The following is a 20,189-nucleotide window of genomic DNA, read 5'->3' as shown; positions in this document are numbered from 1 at the left end:
TAGTACTCACTGCTGATTCTGCCTTCCTCCATGCCCCCTAGCTCTAGGTTCCCTCTTGAAAGCTTGTAAGCCAGTCACTTCTTGCCTTTGTAGTCCCTCCCTCTCCATTTGGGTATCCAATGTCCAAGTTGCCCATCTCTGTCTACTCTGTGTGTGGAAGGGGTGGGAATGCCAAACATCTATCCTTGATGGGGCAACTAGTAGAAATTAAATGAGAAATCCTGGTGCTACCCCAGAAACAGTATTCCCTAGAGCGTTATTCAGGGCCTCTCTGGAAATAATTATTTGCTAAACTATCAGATGTCTAGCTTCCCGCTAGGCAATAAGCCCCAGAGGTCCAGGGAGCTTATCAGGAAGACAGTGAATATTGGTTGGAAATGAGTGAGTTGGTAAACGAAGAGAAGTGGGAAAACATAGTAGGATTTTTATGTGCCCCTTTCAATGCTAGGATTCTTGCTTTTCAGGAAGAGAGCCAGGTTCGATTTCTAGCCATTCACTCCATGCATGGACACCACTGGACTGTCGTGTCAGCGGAGGTTTGTGTGATGCTATGTTGCTGAACAGGTTTCAGCAAAGTTTACAGACTATGATGGAGCAAGGCTTGGTGATCTACTCCCAAATATCAGCCAATGAGAACCTGATAGTTCAAAACAGAGCATCATCTGATTCACTTCTTCGGACACATGATTACAAAGCGTCAGTCACTATTGGAGGACATCATGCCTGATGAAGTAGAGGATGTGGGAGCCCCTTGGTGAGCTGGATTGGCACAACAGACCCACAGGTGATCTCTAACATGTTGGTGAACATGAGGATGGTGCCACCCTGGACAGCGTTTCATTCTGTTCCACATAGATTGCCATGAGTTCAAATCAAATTGGTGGTAGCTACCAACAGCAGTGATTGATTATGACAGCCAACTTGTATTGCCCATTTATCATGTGCCACTGGACTGGGAGCCACAACGATAGGTGGTTCAAGCCCATAAGCCCCTCTGAGGGAGAAATATGAGGCTTTCTGCTCCTGAAAAGATTTACAGCCTCAGAAACCTGATACAGGATTGCTTTGAGTTGTAACTTACTCAATAGCACTGAACAGCAACAGCAAAACCTGTGCCCGACATTGTAGCTGTCACAGTTGGAAAGTACTGGTTGATGTTGAATGGATTCTGACTCATAGTGACACCAGGCAGTAGACACTAAGGTTTTCTTGACCGTGATCTTTATGGGAATAGATCTCCAGGTCTCTCTTTCATGGAGCTGTTTGATGGTTCAATCTTTAGTTTAGCAGCCAGTTGAAAACTACTTGTATCCCCCACAGACTACATAACTTTAAGTATGTACTATTATTCTTCCCATTTTACAGTGAAGAAAAGTTGTTGTTGTTGTTGTGTGTGATGTCAAGTCAGGTGCGACTCATTGTGATCCTGTATAGGGTTTCTAAGAGCGGCTGGTAGGTTTGAACTGTCATCCTTGTGGTTAACAGTTTGGAGCAGAAAGCCTCATCTTTCTCCCTTGGAGTGGCTGGTGGGCTCAAACCAAGGAACTTGTTCGCAGTCCAGTGCTTATTGTATGGACTCACTATGCTTATATACACATATACTTCTAGTGTGGCACTGTAGGACAAGCACTTAACTGCAAGGTTGGTTTGAATAGCAAGATTGGTGGTTCAAATCCACCAGTTGCTCTTTGAAAACCCTATCTAGGGTTTCTATGGGTCTGAACTGACTTGACATCACTTGTTAAGGTTGTTAAGTGCTGTCATAGCACTTAACATAGACTCATAGAAACCCTGTTTAGGGTTTCCAAGGAGTGGCTGGTGAGTTTGAACCACCGACCTTGCAGTTAGCAGCTCAGTGCTTATCCTATGGTGACACACCAGGACTCCAAATGTATATATTTTCTTTTTATTAAGTGTTGTTAAGTCAGTTCTGACTCATAGCCATCCTGTACAGGGTTTCCAAGGAGCGGCTAGTGGGTTTGACCCACTGACCTTGTAGTTAGCAGTCCAGTGCTTATCCTATTTAAAAACTGGACACCTCTTCTTCTCTGGGATTCCCTGCATGGCACAAACAGTTAATATGCTCTGCTGCTAATATAAGGGTTGGAGTTCAAGTCTAACCAGAAGCACAGTGAAGAACAATCTGGCAATCTATATCTGAGAAATCAGGCACTGAAAACCAATGGCATTTCAGTGCATTGGTCTAATAATGTGTTTGATGTATTTTCCTACATCCTAGTTCATTCCATAATGACTAGGGTCTTCTAAGTTTGCTAGTGCCAACCATGGCACAGCAATTGGTCTCTAGTCACCTGAAACAACAGAGAAAGCGAGAGAGGCAGGAATAGGAGGAAGATAGGGAATTTGTGGCTAATTACCTCCATGATCAACTGCTTTCTTTTTCCCATGAGACCAGAAAACCTGATGATGCCTAGTTACTATTGTTGAACATTTTGATCAAAGATTGCATTGAAGAATCCTGATCAAAAGGGCAGAAATGAAAAACAGAATTTCAAATTGTCATAGGCTCTAGACTTTTTGAAGCTGTGGAAGGTAGATGAACACCTGAAACGATTGCCCTTAGATAATCTTTAAGCCAAAACTATCCCTTGAAGTCATCATAAAACCAGACAATGGTTTGACTTAGCTAGCAGAAAAACATCTTCCTTGAGCAGTATACTCTTTTAAGAGCAATTTATAGGGGATTCATTTGACAACAGCAATTCGACAGGTTGGATAGGAACCTTAGAGAGCAGTGACTTTATGTTAATGGGAGTGGGTCAGTTCAGAAATGGGGAACAAGAATGGTTGACCAACTAGAAAAATGTAGTCAATGTCCCTAAACTGTACATGTAGAAACTGATGACTTGGGGTGTTTTTTCTATGTATATTCTCAACAACAGCAACAAAATAAATAAAAATTGGGAAATTAAAACAAAAACAAAACCTATGAAGCACAGCACAGTTCTACTCTGAGACATAGGGGGTCGTTCTCAATTGGAGTTGACAGAAAATGTTCATATTTTCACCATTGTATTTAGAGATTTACTCCTTTTTCAATTCTGACCTTACAGTTCTGAAACCAGATATAATACTCAAAAATCAGATTAAAAAAACATTTGGACATAGAACCTGTAAATTATAGTCTGACTCCAACTCATGTTTAGTGGGCATTTTTTTATGATATGAACTCTGACATAGACTCAAAAGTAAGTTAATATAACAAATGGAAATTACTAGGCACTTGATATGATCATGCAACAGAGTTAAAATAATGATGTACCATAATCTGAATGAGTTCTGAGGAAGCTTTTGTCCTATTTGACTTTAAGTGGAACAAAATCTTCAGAACAAGAGGACAACAAAATAATACTTTGCTAAAAGGATAAAAGAATATGACCTGAGTCTATTAGTCTATAACACTCTGTGAATGCACTCAAGCTAATAGCATCTTTCAGCAATAGATACTTTTTCAATTACAGTAATGCTTAAAAAAAGGCTAAGAGGAAAAGAAATGTTCAGAGACACATTAATTGGACTAGTTGTTGGGCTGTTCTGTTTTTTATAACCAAGTCTCAAGAAGGAAAGAAAGAAAGAAAAAGAATCTAAAAGATTATCTATTGATGAGACATTAACGTGTGTTTTTATACCCTAGAACTACTTAATCTTATTACAGAACTGATTTTTCTGTCACCCATCTCCGAAGGAGATTTTGTAGCTCTTGGCAATTTGTCCAAAGTGAGTTGTGTGGCATCTTTCCCTGGCTTCACGGTTTTGTGTGGTCGTGCTGTTTCAGAGGCTCCATTACCTGAAGGAGCTGCTAACTAGGTGTGATGCTACAATTTCATGCAGTGTAATTCCTCTGGGGGTATTCCCTTCCTGTCCTTTGCTGAGTTCTAAATGACCCTACTTTCACGAATCTTCAGTTGCACGCAAGCATGATTGCAAATGCTACCCTTTTGGAGTGTCTGTGTAGAAATGCAGTTTTATTTCAGCTTTAAAAGATTTAAAATTTTTATTCCCTTTTTTTTAAAAGTGGCGCTCTGGCTACTTTTGCAAAGACGGTGTTCTGAGAGTAAATAACTGAAATGGAGAGACCAAGACTTTTATTTCCATGAATCCTCACAAATGGAAAAGTAAAGATATGGATATGAAAGGAAAAAGTGGTCAGGAAAATTGCCATAAATCACAGAGCAATGACATGGGGCTAGATTTGGCATCGGTTTTGTTGTGTTTTAAAGAAGGGTAAATATGCTTCCCTTTAAGAAGGGAAGGCCAGCTCTGCCTGCTGTGAGACTCTTCCTGGGGTCTCCTCTCACCAGCCAGCTTGCACAGGGTGTGAAGTGGTCCAAGTTGATTACTGTGATTGAGATTCCGGGACATTGCCTCTTCTCATTCTCATACTTTCCTATCCCCTGACATCTGTGGGGATAAATATAAGATCTGATAAAAGTTTGGGGTTTCATGAATGTTTATATTTTAAATGCAATCTAAGGGAAAAAGAAGAAAGAAAGGAAGGAAGAGAGGGAGGGAAGAGAGATGTAATATGCTCAGAATCACCAGTGCTTCTCAAACTTTGCTCTGGTGGTTATGAGTTACCCTGGGGATTTTTGTTAAAATACAGATTCTGATTTAGTATGAACTGGGTGGGATGGGACCTGAATTTATACCAGTGAACATGAAGATGGCCCAGGGCCACTAACATGCATTCTGTTACAGATTAGGCTGCCGTGAGCCATAAGTAGAAGTAGACTCAATGACAACAAGGTGTCAGAGGATGCCTACTCTATTGGCCTCGGGAACTCACTTTGAATCTGAAGGCTCTGACATTGTGTGGTAGAATTCTCATCTTCCATGTGGAAACTCCGGGCTCAATTTCCAGTCAACACTTCTTACCACAGCCTCCACCCATCTGCCAGTGGACTCTTGGTGGCCCACCATCATTAAAATAATCATGAAAAAGAATCCAAGCGAGTTCTGTGAAGCTTGACTTTAATTGAAACAAGTTCTTCTGAAATCTGATAAAAGATCTGAGCTATAGAGTAGCCTAATGAATAAAGACGTGATCTTCCATCAGAAAGCCCAAGATACATACCTTCAGTCACTCTCTCACTTCCTGTACCTGAAAAAGTCCAAAAGGGAGTATACTGGGAATCCTTTTTGTTGTTGTTGCTATGTGCCGTGGAGTTGGTTCTGACTCATAGTGACCCTGTACAGGGTTTCCAAGACTGTACATCTTTACGGGAGCAGAAAGCCTCATCTTTCTCCTGTGGAACAGCTGGTAGTTTTGAACTGCTGACCTTGAGGTTCACAGCCTGATTCGTAACCACTACGCTACCAGAGAATCCTTACATCGTATGAAGTCAATGAGAAACTTCCGAATGCTCCTGTGACTGACTCATGTGGTTGAAAACAAAGGAGTCACATACCGAAGGAAAATAAAGAGAGAAACAGAGCACAATGCAGTGAGCTTTTCATTAGGGTTGTTGTTGTTGTTGTTAAGTGCTGTGGAGTCGGTTCTGACCCATAGCGACCCTGTACAGGATTTCCGAGGCTGTAAATCTTTACGGGAGCAGAAAGCCTCATCTTTCTCCCGCGGAGCGGCTGGTAGTTTCGAACTGCTGACCTTGCGGTTCGCAGCCCGATTCTTAACCACTATGCTACCAGAGCTCCTTTAGGTAAATTTCCTCAATTCCATTTAGACAGAGTATATACAGCCTTTGGGTGGGAGAAGGATATTGAAACCTTTGTTTTATAATGTTAGGACTGCATGGCAGCTTTTAAAAGTTGTTTTAATTTGGTAAAATGAAACGGCAATACGATTACTGGTGGTCATACAGTTAGTAATGTTCTCCTTTAATTTGACTACCCTGTGACACTGAATGGCTGGTTCAGTGCAGTGAATTGCACAGTACTGCTCTTCTATCCATAGTCTTTGTAACTCCCACCAAATCACTAGATGAGACCATGAGGATTAGGTGTAATTCCTCTTTTCCTAATGGGTCTGGGTATAAGAAGTTGGGGAAAGATGCTAATAGGATTATGATTCACTTGTGAGTGGTTGTAAACAGGGCTAACAGGGACTGTTAAAAAATTCCAACAAACAGGTTGGTCAGTTTGCCATCTCACTGGGTTTAAAATGAACTATCTCAGAAGTGGGAGGGGGGATCTCATTGTCATCCAGAGTGAAGAGCCAGGAGTGGAGCACATTCCTTCAGGTCCCAAGCTCCCTGTGCACTGAACCTCCTTGGTCCAAGGACAGAAAACTATGACAATAGAGAAGTGGCAGGGGAGTTCAGAGGAGCAGCAGCAGCAAAATTGAGAACCAGAGCATAAGAGTGATGGGATTCCTGGCCCTAGGATCTAGTGAAGCTGAGTGCCTTTGAGCAGGAGCCTTGCTTGCTGAGGGAGGTGCTTCCAGGCACTTCATTGGGGAAGGCTAGGTTTGCTGACCCAGGGAACCAGAGCTAAATCCTTTCAAACTGAGGCTTATGACAGAGCGGCCTTCTCTTTGGACTTTTACCAGCAGTGCTAAAAAGCTTTGTAACATAGCCTGCGCAGGCCATAGGCCAAGAAGCTGAGGACCAGAGAAAGGCTTGTCATCAGGCACATCTGGGAAGAGTCTGTTCTAACCAAAGAACTGTGTCTTGAACAGTTCAGATCCTGAATTGTCGCCTGTGAACTGCCTTAATAAATCCCAGAGTCATGAGTATTGTCTATGAGTTCCGTGTGGCCACCGCAATGAATTTTCAAACCCAGCAGAGATGCAGCGGGTGCCTTGGGGTTGACTGCTGCTGTCAGAATTTGTGAAAAAGTTTGGAGGAAGGAGGCATGTCTGACCTCAGTCTCATAGGAGTTAGCCCTGGGCTGATGTTGAATCTCACTCTCCTTCCCCACTTTGAAGTCAGTGGAGGTTAGACACTGCCTCCCTGCCACTTTTACAGTATAATAATCTAATGACCTGCTCATTGCACCCATAAACGCAGCCATTGTGGATGGAAAATTCAAGTTTTCTGTGTTTGTGGTCTATGAGCTCTTCTTGCACCATGTGTTCCAAAAGCAATTGCACCCATAGGCTATCATTTCATTTGAAGTAATGATTTTGTCATAGCTCAAGGAGTCCTGGTGGTGCAGTGGGTTAGGCACTGGACTCCTAAATGAAAAGTGAACCCACCAGCTACTCACAAGGAGGAAGATGTTTGTCTACTTCCTTAAAGATTTAACATAAAAGTCATGTGACTATGACAATGCCTGTTTTCAGTTAGAGATCTACCTTTCTAACAGTAAGATACTTTGCCTAATAGCAGTGGAGATTTTCTCTCCCATCCAGCCTCCTCACCATAGCCAAATGAGACAACATAAGCAAACCAAGACAAAGCAATTGATTTAGTTAAAACCTTCTCCCACACAGGAATTATTAAGAACTTTAAATGTATTTTTAAAATGCTTCTGTGAGCTGTCGAATCAGACTCAGGGATGCTGTATAGGGCTTCCAAGGAGCAGCTGGTGGGACTGAACCACTGACCGTGTGGTTAGCAGCCCAGTGCTTACTCTACAGCACCACACCAGGAAAGCTAGTAATCCCAAATTTTATAGAAACTGTGTCAATGGAAGTTATAGTGAGCTGTGGGCAGACCATGCTTCTTAGCCTGTTACCAGGCCACAGTCATTGACGTTCGATGTTCTGAGGGTATGTCTTTAATGAATCTATCTTTGGATTTGTGAAATCTGATGAGATGAGGGAGCATGTGGGTGGGTAGGGGGGACCGCACAGTCTTTGTCCCTCTGCCTCATACCACCTCCTCATTGCCCAGGGATAGGCAAGTTCTCACTGCCCATCTTTTACCCCTAGTCCTCTGGGGCCCCGAGAGCCCGAGTCTCATTGCAACTCTGCCTCTTCCACCTTTCACAGAGGCCTGGACTTAGGTGTGGAAAAGGTGCAAGCATGCATCAGGTAATGAAGAAGGGACCTCTTGCTTCTGTATCCCAGCACTGAAATTGCAATCCATCGGAAGTTACCCATCGGCAGAGGGTTGGGACCATAGCCTCAGGGGAGTGGGTGACTTCTTATACTTTCATTTTGCCCTGAGCCCTATGCATTATGCCACCAGCCCTGGCATAGAGTTAAGCATGATGATGCATACAAGAAGCCATTGATGGGTGAAAAAACACAGGATATGCACGACCCGCCATCCAAGGTTCCTGTCCATTTTCAAGTAAGAGGAAAGAGTCCATGTCTGAACTGAGGGACATGTCAAGGGTGGGCCCAAAGCAATTGTTTTGTAAATGCTCTTTTCCCGAAACAAGTGTGTTAAAATTAGCAAGGTTTCTTAGATTTAAACAAACAGTATTAAAATTAGATAAACCTTTTTCAGGTGTTTGGATGGTTTCAGTTGACTTTGCTGTTTTCCTCATTTTGAGAATGCTAACCTACTGGTGGTGGTGGTGGTTATGTGTCGTGGAATCGGAACCGACTCATAGCGACCCTGTACAGGGTTTCTGAGGGTGCAAATCTTTATGGGAACAGAAAGCCTCATCTTTCTCCCACGGAACAGCTGGTAGTTTCAAACTGCTGACCTTAAGGTTCGCAGCCCGATTCGTAACCACTACGCTACCAGAGCTCCTTGCTAACCTACTACTGCATGCAAAAATACCAATGTACGTATGTGGGGACTTCAAAAAGTTCATAGAAAAATCCCACCATCATTTAATTCCATTTTTCTGGAACTTTTTTAAAGCCACCTAATACATACATGCACAGATACACACCAAGGCTGGCAGGAGATAGAAAGATGAAATGAGACCATTTGTTTGCCCTGAAAGAACTTACACTCTTGTAGAACACAATACTCAAAGAAGACTCCATACCCTAAAGCTCTCGGCTTGCCACCAGTATGTCATGGAATCCCACTAAAGTATGTTTGATGACTCTCTCTTTTTCAATCTCTTCTTGGAGAGGAAGCATTTACAGAAATTGAGACCTTTATTGGACTGAGTATCAAAGGAGCTCAGCTCCACATTTATTAGATGGATGTGAAAACAAACATGATAAAAAAAATTGGTGGAGGAAAACTGAAGGGAGATTTAGTAAATTTTGAGGGAGAAAAGCCTCTTCAAAACTTCTATAATATGCAGCTGAAGAACTGAAATAGTTATCTGAATAATTTTAGATAGGTATTTTTAAAATCTTTAGATAATCAGTCCAAATAAAGGATTTGTAATATTTCTTTTTATGCTTTACTCAGATTAAAAACAAAACAAAAAGGAGCTTATCACCATTTTAGTCTATTCTGATTCATAGCAGCCCTTTAGGACGCAGCAGAATGGTCCTATAGGGTTCCCAAAGGTGTGATCTTTATGGAAACAGACATCTTTAAAGTTGTGCTCCCTCCAAGCAGCTGGTGGATTAGAATGGCGACCTTTTCGTTAACAGACTAGCACATTAGCTACTGTCCCACGAAAGCTGCTTTTCACCCAGATGTTGTTGTTGTTAAGTGCCGTCGAGTCAGTTATGACTTACCAAGGAGTGGCTAGTAGGTTTGAACCCTCAACCTTGTGGTTAGCAATCTAATGCTGATCCTACAGTGCCACACTTTTACAAAGATAAGCACCCCAAATCTCACATTGACTTCATTTTTACATATGTAACTGTTATAGCATTTGTGAACCACATGGTAGCTGGTTCTAATCCACCAGCTGCTCCTCAGAAACCCTATACAACATTTGCTATGAATCAGAACTGACTCGATGGCACTAAACATCAGTAGCATTTAGAACCACTGAGGACCTAGACACCTCGCTCAAAACTGGGCTACACTCTTCAGGGAGTCACAGTAGTCGCCGATTAGAAGAATCAAAGGTCCCTGGATAGCGGTTTGTGCTGGACTACTAACCTAGAGGCTAGTGGTTTGAACCTACCCAGCCACGCAGCCGAAGAAAGACCTGGTGATCTGTTTCCATGAAGAATACAGCCCAGAAAGTCCTACGAAGCAGTTCTGCTCTGTAACACATGGGGTGGCCACAAGTCAAGCTACTAGAGACCAATGAGGTTTTGTTGCTGTTTGATTTTTGGAGAATAAAATTAAGGCCCTGGTGGTCAGTGATAGGGTTCTTATTGGCCATATGATCTGTGAACCTCATGGCCAGCCACTACTTATCTGTTAGTGGAAACCTGTATGTTACTATGACGTGGACCAGGTTTCAGTGGAGCCTCAAAACTAAGGCAGACTAGGAAGAAAGACCTGGAAAACTACTTCCAAAAATCAGCCAATGAAACCCTGTGGATCACAGTGGTCTAATCTGTGACTAGTTATGGGTATGGCACAAGATTGGGCAGCATCCTGTTCCACTATGCCTCAGGTCATCACGAGTCAGGGGTCAGCATGAGTCTAGGAGTGATTCAATGGCAATTAACAGCAATGGGAGAATAAAGGAATTCATCTTTCTCATTGACATCATCAGACAGTTTCTGTTCTCTAGGCCTCATTGGCAGAAATGACGCGTAACTGACAGTGTAACTTACAAAAAAAAAAAGAATCCGGACTGACAATAAACAGTGGCCAACACTGCCACTGTGACTCTGAAAAGACTTGTATAGATACCTCTACTCCTCCTTGGCATTTAGTAATCTTGAAGAAATTGAAAGAAAGGGAAGTTTAATTTAGAGAGGACTCTGTTCTGCTTAGCTGGGGTTCCTGTGCCCAACATGAAATAATAATGAATTCAACTGTCCATCTTATAATAAGTCACCTTTGCATTACCTCACTCACTGGAGAAAACTGCAAACAGTGGGTTAGAAGGGTATGAATACCAGAGAAAGTGGAGCCATCTCCATGACCTTCATGTGATTATGTTTGTGCTAATGCACAGAAGACAGAAACCCAAGCTCTCCATCTGAAGAAGCAGATTCATTAAAAATGCATTGGCCGTTAACAAGGGAAGCTTCCATATACTGTACTTTGGAGGAATGGCTGACACAGGGGAGAAATATGAGACTTGTTTGTTTGGGGTGAGCAATTCATATTTGCAATTCTGTTTCCTTCACAATCTACCATAGCCCCCATATCCTCTTTTCAAAGGTAACCTAGTAAGTGCCAGAAAAGAGTATACCTTCTACAGAAGACAAATATGTTTATTTCTTCAAATGACTGATTTGGAAGAGTCAACTCCAAAAAGGGAAACAAATTAAAAACTTTATACTGCGGTGTAGAGTTGTTTCATTTTTCGAATACATAAGAGATACTGTAGTCTCTAAAAATTTATCATATTTAATTATATACTGTCCTTGTGTATATTTGATATATGTTATTGGTGTTAAGTTGGTTGTTGCTGTAAATCTTTAAAGGAGCAGAAAGCTTCATATTTTTCCTGTGGAGTGGCTGGTGGGTTTGAACTGCCAACCTGTTTGGTTCACAGTTCAGTGCTTATCCTACAGTGCTACCAGAGACCCTTGTATTTAATATATATGCTTATATATTAAATAAATATTCTATTCTTACTTCATGAATATATATTTGTTATTGTTAGATGCCACTGAGTCATTTCAATGAATACATTGTTTTGTTTTATTGTTAAGTGCCATTGAGTTGGTTCCTGTATAGGAAACTTCCTAGAGACCCTGTATAGAGTTTTCAAGGAATTGCTGGTGTGTTTGAACTGCTGACCTTGTGGTTCACAGCCCATTGCTGCTTCTACAACACCACAATATGTTCTCCATTCATCTGTCAGTTTGTTGGATTGTGTTGACTTGCTTGACACATTCACTCCACATTGTCTTTACAATGTTGACCTCACCTCTGAAACCTGCAAAGCTGCTTGCAGGTCTCAGTGGTCCTGAGTGACAGGACTCCAACAGTGGGGACAGGCTAGGTGGGGTGGGGGTCGGAGGGGGAAGAAGGGGCGTCAAGGTCAGAGTTAATGCATTTACTGCTTTCTAACAATTGCTGCTTTCTCATCGCAAATTGGTTTTACTTTCTCAAATATGTATCTGTCGTTGTTAGTTGCCTTAAGTTACTTCCAACTCATGTTCCCCACGAATGTTAAAACGAACATCCTACAGGGAACACTATTGTGCAGTGTTGGAGCCACTGTGTATTGTGTGTCTTCTATCCTAGGATGTTCATTTCCCAGCACTATCTTAGATAATGGTTTGTGTGAGGGAATGTAGCTTATATATAAGGACAATACTTTGTATTGATATGTCTTAGGGAAAGTGACTATTATGAACAAATTAAATAATATTAAAGATTGTCATATGAAATATTGTTGTTGTTAAGTGACATCAAGTTGATTCTGTTTCATAGAGAGAGACCCTGTATAGTGTTTCCAAGGAGCAGCTAGTGAGTTTGAAGCACAGACTTTGTGGTTTAAACCAACCTTTCTGTCTGGTGCATGATCCTAAAGTGCCACACCAGGACTCCATATTAAATATGAGCCAATAATAATAGTACTTAATGTAGCTGGTAGACAGTATCCCAAGCAATTTACAATCCTAACAATAGCAACACTATGAAGTAGATACTATTATTATCCCCATCTTATACAAGGGAGAACTAATGCATAAAGGTGTTGAACACTTCTCTCAAATTCACACACCAAGTTAAGTGTCGGAGTCCCGATGTGGCGTTGTAAGATAAGCACTGGACCACAAGGTCAGTGTGAACTGCAAGGTTAGTAGTTCAAACTCACCAGCTATTCCTCAGAAACCCTAGACAGGGAAACTGTGAGTCAGAACAGACTCGACAGCATTTAACAACAACAGTTAAATGTCAGAGCTAAACTAAGACAGTTGAAATTTTTAAAAATTCTTCTCTTATAACCCCAGCACTAAACTGGTTTTTAAACCAAAATTAGAATTAAGGTAGAATTTACCAGTAAGCTAATAATTTATAGATATCTACAACCTGGTGCTGCCATGAGTTGAAATCAACTTGATGACAACAACATGGCTCAACATTGGTAAGCAGTCACGTGAGTATCAATGCCTATCTTAAAGGAATGATACCACTTCAAAACCTAATGTTCTCCTAAACGAATATTCAATAAATATGTATAAAATGCCTCCCCTACTGAGTGGGGATAAAATGGTGAGCCAGTGAACACAGCCCCTGCCTGAATAGAATCCATGCATATCAGTTACTGTCAAGTTGATTCCCACTTGTGGTGGTCTCATGGTGCTCCATAAGGTTTTCAGTGGCTGATTTTCAGAAGTACATTACCAGGACTTTCTTTCTAGTCTTTCCTAGTCTAGAACCTCTGCTGAAATTTGTTCAGCATTAGAGTAACGCACAAGCTTCAGCTGGCATATGGGCAGTGACTGCACTGAAGATGCATTGACCAGGAATTGTACCTCTGACCCACTGCCTTCAATAAAGCCCATAAATATTGTCTTCTTGTTGTTAAGTGCCATGGAGTTGGTGCTGACTCATAGTGACCCTGTACAGGGTTTCTGAGGCTATAAATCTTTACAGGAGCAGAAAGTCTCATCTTTCTCCCGTGGAACAGCTGGTAGTTTCGAACTGCTGACCTTGCGGTTCACAGCCCGATTCGTAACCACTACACTACCAGAGCTCCTTAAATATTGTCTTAAAGACTGAGAATATTCACTTCTGTACAAAGTGCAGAGTCCATCCCTGGACTCCCTGGGTCTGCAGGGACGTAACATTCTAATCCTGTTTCCTCAATTGTGGACCAAGAGGGACCTGCCCATCTCATTCAAAGTTTCTTGTGTATGCCCATAGAAAACATCGAGCCTCAAATTCTTTTCTAATGTATGTCTAAGCGTTGCTCTAAATCTCTCTGACCCCCTTAGCTGACTTCACTTATTCCTTCTGACTGCTGGATTCCCCCTCTGACTCCAAGACAGCATCTGATTCAGAAGACGCTTTATGACCAGACAGATGACTTTACGGTGCTACAAGGTTAAGCGTGATACATGTGTTTGGGGAAAATGGAGATGCGCATTAAGAAGAAACATTACTTTTTGATCCAGGCAGGAGAGCATACATAATCTCCTTTAGAGTCTGTGAAAGACTTCATTTTACACATGAAATTGTGTGGAATTGCCCTGTACTGAACCAAACATGGTTTCTAAGAATAACCAGTCTCAGAACAAGCTACTGTGCACGGGGAAGGGCCTCCAGCCACAAAGAATAAAATGTAAGCAAGTGGAATCTAGATGGAGCTAAGTGTAACAAACACACAAGTCTGTGGTTACAGTACTTGCATGAGGCAGATCCTGAACTTGCCACTGGTCCGTCCTTCGTAACACAATAAAAAAGTGAGCCAGGCACGCATGAAAGGAATATGAAATGGGATAGTATGCTGTAGCATATATTAATTAAGATATGTTGTTGTTACGTTGTTAAGTGCCTAACATACTGCTTTTGTTCTAATATTCAGTTTAGGTAAATTCTCAGATGACTGCAAATCCACTTCAGTTTAGTCTTTTTTTAAGGCTTTCTTCAAAAAAAAAAAAAAAAATATATATATATATAGTTTTCTCTAGAACAAGATAATTATATAATACATAGAAAAACAGGCAAATATTTAAATATCTGAAGCAGAAGAAGAATTAAGATATGGATGTTTTTAATTATTTTAAAAGATTTGTCTGTTTTTCTATGTCTTATACAATTACCTTGTTCTAGAGACAACTATACATATATATGTTTTAAAGAAAGCCTTAAAAAACCGACTAAACTGAAGTGGATTTGCAGTCATCTGAGAATTTACCTAAACTGAATATTTGACCAAAAACATTATATTAGGACTGGTTAGCTCTATAAAACTATGGAGGACTCTGCTGAGAACTTTAAGGCAAAAAAACCAATGTGCAAACAGAAGACCAGGGATCAGGAGGTATACAGTGATAATGTACCCTCGAGTCTAAAATACCCAGCTTTTCAAGCATAAAAAGTGAATCAGATAGAAAACATTTAGGACAAAGTTCCTCTCCTGCACATTATGGGGAAATTGTTGGCATCTTGTGGTAGGTCATCTTACCCTTGTTATTAAATGACAGCAATCATTAAAATGCCAAACATATTTTGACAGAATTCACTTTATAAAATGTCAGCAAGTCTGTGTTTTTATTAGTTTGTTCCAAATCAATTTAGAAATTTCAATAGAATGCTTGTAAGTATTCCCCAAGCAATGTCCGTTTCTGACTTTCTGCACACAAAAAAATATTACAAATTAATCAGATTTTCAGATTTCTGCATAATGGCTTTGCACATTTATTGCTTAATCCTATTATAAAATGCTGTTATGATTGACACATTGCAGTGGAGATAGAAGTCAATTGAATAATATGTAGCAGTCAATTTTATTTGTAGCTTAATGTGCTCAACTATTTTTTCCACATTTCCATTATTTATGAGTCTGTCCCTTTGGAGAATATATAGAAGAATTTGTTTTAAATGAGCCAATAATACCTTCTTCAAAATTTATAAGTGTGACAGAATCTTATCCTTTTTAGTTTTTTGTTTCTTTTTTCCTTTGTCATCTATGGCATGCCAGTAAACAGGTCTCCCACTTTCTACTCATAGGACAAACATCAGGAACAAGGATCTTGCTAAATTCTGCTTGGAATTGGATCTCAACCCATTCCCCACCCTTCAGAAAATGCAAGAAAACAAAAGTTACCAATTGAGAAACCTCCAAAATTGCTGCTGGTTTATTTGCTTATTGGTTTATTTATTTATGTATTTGTTGCTGCTGCTCATATCTTACCCAATGTAGTTTGTCCTGCAACACAGTATAAAGAACACAGACAGAAACTATAATGTTTAAAAAGGTTCAAAAGAATTGTTACTTTGGTGGTATTGCATTTTTCATGCAATGATATCCAATGATGTTTTTAAATGCAATTGAGTCATGTTAACTCAATTGCACTTAAACTGTACAGGGTTTCTGAGGAGCAGCTGGTGGGTTTGAACCACCAACACTGATGTTAACAATCCTGTAGGAGCCCAGTAAAAGAAGTCAGTTGTGATCTATGTCTAGCATAGTGAAGCTCCCTAAAATCAGTGTGGGGTTACAACGATTTCAATTTAAAAAAACGAAATCAAAACTGCCATTAAGTTAATTTCAACCCATGGCCACCCTATGTGTCAGAATAGAATTACTCCATAGGGTTTTCAATGACTATTTTTTCAGAGGATGACTTTCAGTCCTTTCTTTTGATATGCCTCTGGGTGGGTTCAAACCTCCAACCATTTCATTTGACAACCCAAGGACTCCAGATTTCAGTTAGCACCCAGAAAATTTGCTTAAGGAGATCCATATCCTTTTTTAAGAGCTTTTTACAAGATGTCATTGACAAGGCTTTGTTGTTAGAAAACACATTCATAAGATCCTGAAAGGAACGGGCTAAGATATGGAGATGGAGGAAATCCATAGTAAGGGGTCCTCTCGATGTGCTGTGGAACTTCGTTGGCGTAATGTTAGACTCTTAACCACAGCGACAGGTTTTTGAATCCACCAGTTGCTCCAAGGGAAAAAGATGAGGAGGATTTTTGCTCCTGGAGAGATTTACAGCCTCAGAAACCCTGTACAAGGTTGCTGTGAATTGGAACCAACCAACCACGCACACAACAACATAGATGTGTTTGGTCATATCTGAGATCACATTTTGTTATGATTTGGGGAAATCATACTAGCTGTTGCTGTGCTATACATAAAGGATAGTTTCCCACATATGGGAAGCACTGGTGCTCTGTGAAAGCGGATATATATGAGCTCTGGTAGCGTAGTGGTTACGAATCGGGCTGCGAACCTTAAGGTCAGCGGTTCGAAACTACCAGTTGCTCCGTGGGAGAAAGATGAGGCTTTCTACTCCCGTAAAGATTTACACCCTCGGAAACCCTGTACAGGGTCGCTATGGGTCGGACCCGACTCGATGGCACTTAACAACAACAAATCATCATCACAACTGATGATAGTGTCATTTTCACGACTGTCAAATCCTCTACCTCTAGAAATGGATTTGGCCATCCTGAATGCCCGTTAGCATAATGTATGCAGTTGATAAATGATTTGAGGAATGGGTAAACCACTGTGGCATATAATTTGTGCCTTAATGTGATGTGACATCACAGGAAAATGGGATTATGGGAAGTTTCTAGACTGGATCTTATATGAATGAAGCACTTTTCTTTTGAATTTCAGGGGCCAGAGGAAACCTAGTACCTTCAGATCCAGGCACCCCTGACCAACACCAGACCAGTCAGACCCACCCCACATACCCAGTTGGGCCACAGGTCAGTATCTCTCAACTGCTTTCCATTCGGGTACATTTAGGATGATTCAGCCATATAAATAACCAAATAAATAATAATGAGTTAAATCCAATTAACTCCAACCGAGCAAAGATGGTGATAAATTTTTGTGTGAGAAGCTGTATGGTTACATTATTTATTAGGTACAATCAAGAAAAAATGTGTTTGCAAAACTCTTCTCTCTTTTTAAAGGAAATGTTGGTTTTAATCATTTGGAAACCTTTTTTTTTTTTCCCTCTCTCTCTCTCTCAAAACCCTCACAACTGTGCTCTTGGTTACCATGCAGTTTTCTAGAAAGTAAAACTTTAATGACTGGAGTGTGAAGAAAATTAAGTTATTTCAACCTTACTATAGCCATTTTTGAAATACAAGATGTGATTTAATATAAAAGAGTTAATGCAATTTTAATGCAAGTTCAGCTTATTGGGTTTGACAATACTGTACATCACACAGCTCCTGCATTAATAAAGAAATACATTCATTATTTTTTAAAGTACAATATTTGTTTTTGCAGCCTGCTGTGGGTTATATGGAGATGTAGAACACAATTATAAAAGGCTGGGCCTCTGTCTTTTGGTTTGAAGCAGTCACAGTTGACTTCACTTTTATGGAAAGAGAAGGTGAAGCTTGACCTCCCCCCACTCCCCTTTTGCTGTCATGGTTGTTCCTGGAAAATAATCACTTCCAGCACACTGATGACGCATCAGTTCAAGGCTAGAAAACCCAAGTTTAGATTTGGGGTTGGTCTTGGCTTTCTTGATCCATTTGTCACAGTGTGTCTCAATGGCATTAGATCCCGACATCCCCCCAAAATGCCATGAATATGAAGCCCAGGAAGATGTCCACTCACTTGTGGTTGCCTAACGGGGATCTTATCAGGGATCGTGGAAACAGCTTTGTTAGTCTCACACCTTTCATAAGGTCTGTTTGCACTGCAAGATCAGCTGTTCAAACTCATCATCTGCTCTTGGGAAAACCCTATACAGGGTTGCTATGAGTCAGAACCAACTTGACCAGCACCTGCCACCAGCAACAAACACTGTGTGTGAATGTGTGCTTATGTGTGTGTGCATGCACATGCCCCGTTACCTCATTCTACTGCTTCTTATACAACTAACAAAACACACCCAGGACAGTGAGAAGTGGTGGAGACTGAGACAAACTGTCAGGTATGTGCCCTAATTTAAACCCTCAAATACTGTTTTTGAAAAATGCTGTAGGCTAACACCCTCAAATCTGTGGCTTTACACAGTCTGAAAGCTACCCATTTGTCTTTTCTCTCACCATACTACTACTACTGGCTGGGATATAACACCCAGAGCTGAGGCTAACAATTGATTTTATTCTTAGCCTCAAAGTATGTTTATTGTGTTCATTAGGATAGCACTTAAGGGAGAAAAAATGATTTTGTATGGATTTAATAAAGTTGTAGCAAATGCATTAGGAGCTATACCCACGGTCTGGATTGTTGTTGTTGTTAAGTACCGTGGAGTGGGTTCCGACTCATAGTGACCCTGCACAGGGTTTCTGAGGCTGTAAATCTTTATGGGAGCAGAAAGCCTCATCTTTCTCCTGTTGAATGGCTGGTAGTTTCGAACTGCCGACCTTGAAGTTAGCAGCCTGATTCGTAACCACTACATTACCAGAGCTCCTTACAGTCTGGACAGTTGTTTTAAAACAATGCTGCATGCAATCATATGGTGCCCTCAGATGTCGGTCTCTCAGTAGGGACTTGGCAGGGAGGCTACAAGTAATGGCCAATCAGTAGACTTGACCCTCACCACACCCCCATTCACCAACTACAACAGCCCCACTTATTCTGCTCCATGAATTAAGACATGGGGAAGAGAAAGAGCTGCCTAGACTTGAACTCCTCCCCCCCCCCCCCCCCCCCCCCCACTACCTGTGAGATCTGGGACTTTGAACAAGTTACTTAACCTCTCCTCACCTCATTAGTAGTATTACTGAATCCATTAACCATTAGACTCCTGGTGTGGCACTGTAGGATCAGCATTGGGCTTCAAACCACAAGGTTGACAGTTCAAACCCACCAGCTGCTCCTCAGAAACCCTCTACAGGATCGCTATGAGTCAGAACCGACTTGACAGCATTTAACAACAACAACAAGGAGCATCAGAATAAAGCCAGTTGGCATGGAGTTGACTCCAACGCATGGCAATGCCACGTGTGTGTCGGAGTAGAACTGCTAGAGAGGATTTTCAGTGACTGAGCTTTCACAAGTAGGTGATGAGGCTTTTCTTTCCAGGCACCTCGGCATGGACTGGGACCTCTAACCATTCAGTTAGCAGCTGAGCACTTCACCTTTTGCATCATTGTGGACTCCAAAGCAAAATGTTGTTGTTGTTGTTAAGTGTTGTAGAGTCAGTTCCGACTCACAGCGACCCCGTAGAGGGTTTCCAAGGCTTTAGATCTTCACAGGAACAGAAAGCCTCATCTTTCTACTTTGCCTATATTTAACGACCCATTTGTATATTAGAATAAAAAAAACACACCGGAAACTCTTCAATATGAGTTTTGTATTCGTTCTGCTGAGAAAAATATGGACACTGTGGCACATCACTTACAAGGGTAGGAAATAAGCGCTAGTTCAAGAATTCTGAGATCAAATGGCTCTTCCTGTTATCCTGCTTGGCCAGGGCAGGAATCCATCCTATATCATCCCGGGCACAGTGTCCCACAACTTGCATCAAAACATGTCTACTGCCCAGTATATTTCAACTGGATAAAATATATTCGAGTTATAACAAATTTTAAAATTTTATATATATATCAAATATATAATTTTATGTTGTTGTTGTTAAGTGCCATTGAATCAGTTCCGACCCATAGCGACCCTGTACAGGGTTTCTGAGGGTGTAAATCTTTACGGGAGTAGAAAGCCTCATCTTT

At 41.0% G+C, this 20,189-nt stretch overlaps 1 protein-coding gene across 2 annotated transcripts in view; it reads left to right on the top strand.

The window, feature by feature from the left end:
- Positions 1–20,189, top strand: part of POU6F2 (POU class 6 homeobox 2) — a 587,859-nt gene that overhangs the window by 159,230 nt on the left and 408,440 nt on the right. For both annotated transcript variants that reach the window (XM_006832118.1, XM_006832117.1), the window contains exon 2: positions 17,170–17,261. In XM_006832118.1, coding sequence (XP_006832181.1) covers positions 17,170–17,261 — 92 coding nt within the window. The remainder of the gene's footprint in view (positions 1–17,169; positions 17,262–20,189) is intronic.

This window comes from Chrysochloris asiatica, unplaced genomic scaffold (assembly GCF_000296735.1).
Source record: "Chrysochloris asiatica unplaced genomic scaffold, ChrAsi1.0 scaffold00006, whole genome shotgun sequence".
Lineage (NCBI taxonomy): Eukaryota > Metazoa > Chordata > Mammalia > Afrosoricida > Chrysochloridae > Chrysochloris > Chrysochloris asiatica.
The sequence above is the reverse complement of the archived record's forward strand: the minus strand, read 5'-3'. Positions and strand labels throughout refer to the sequence as shown.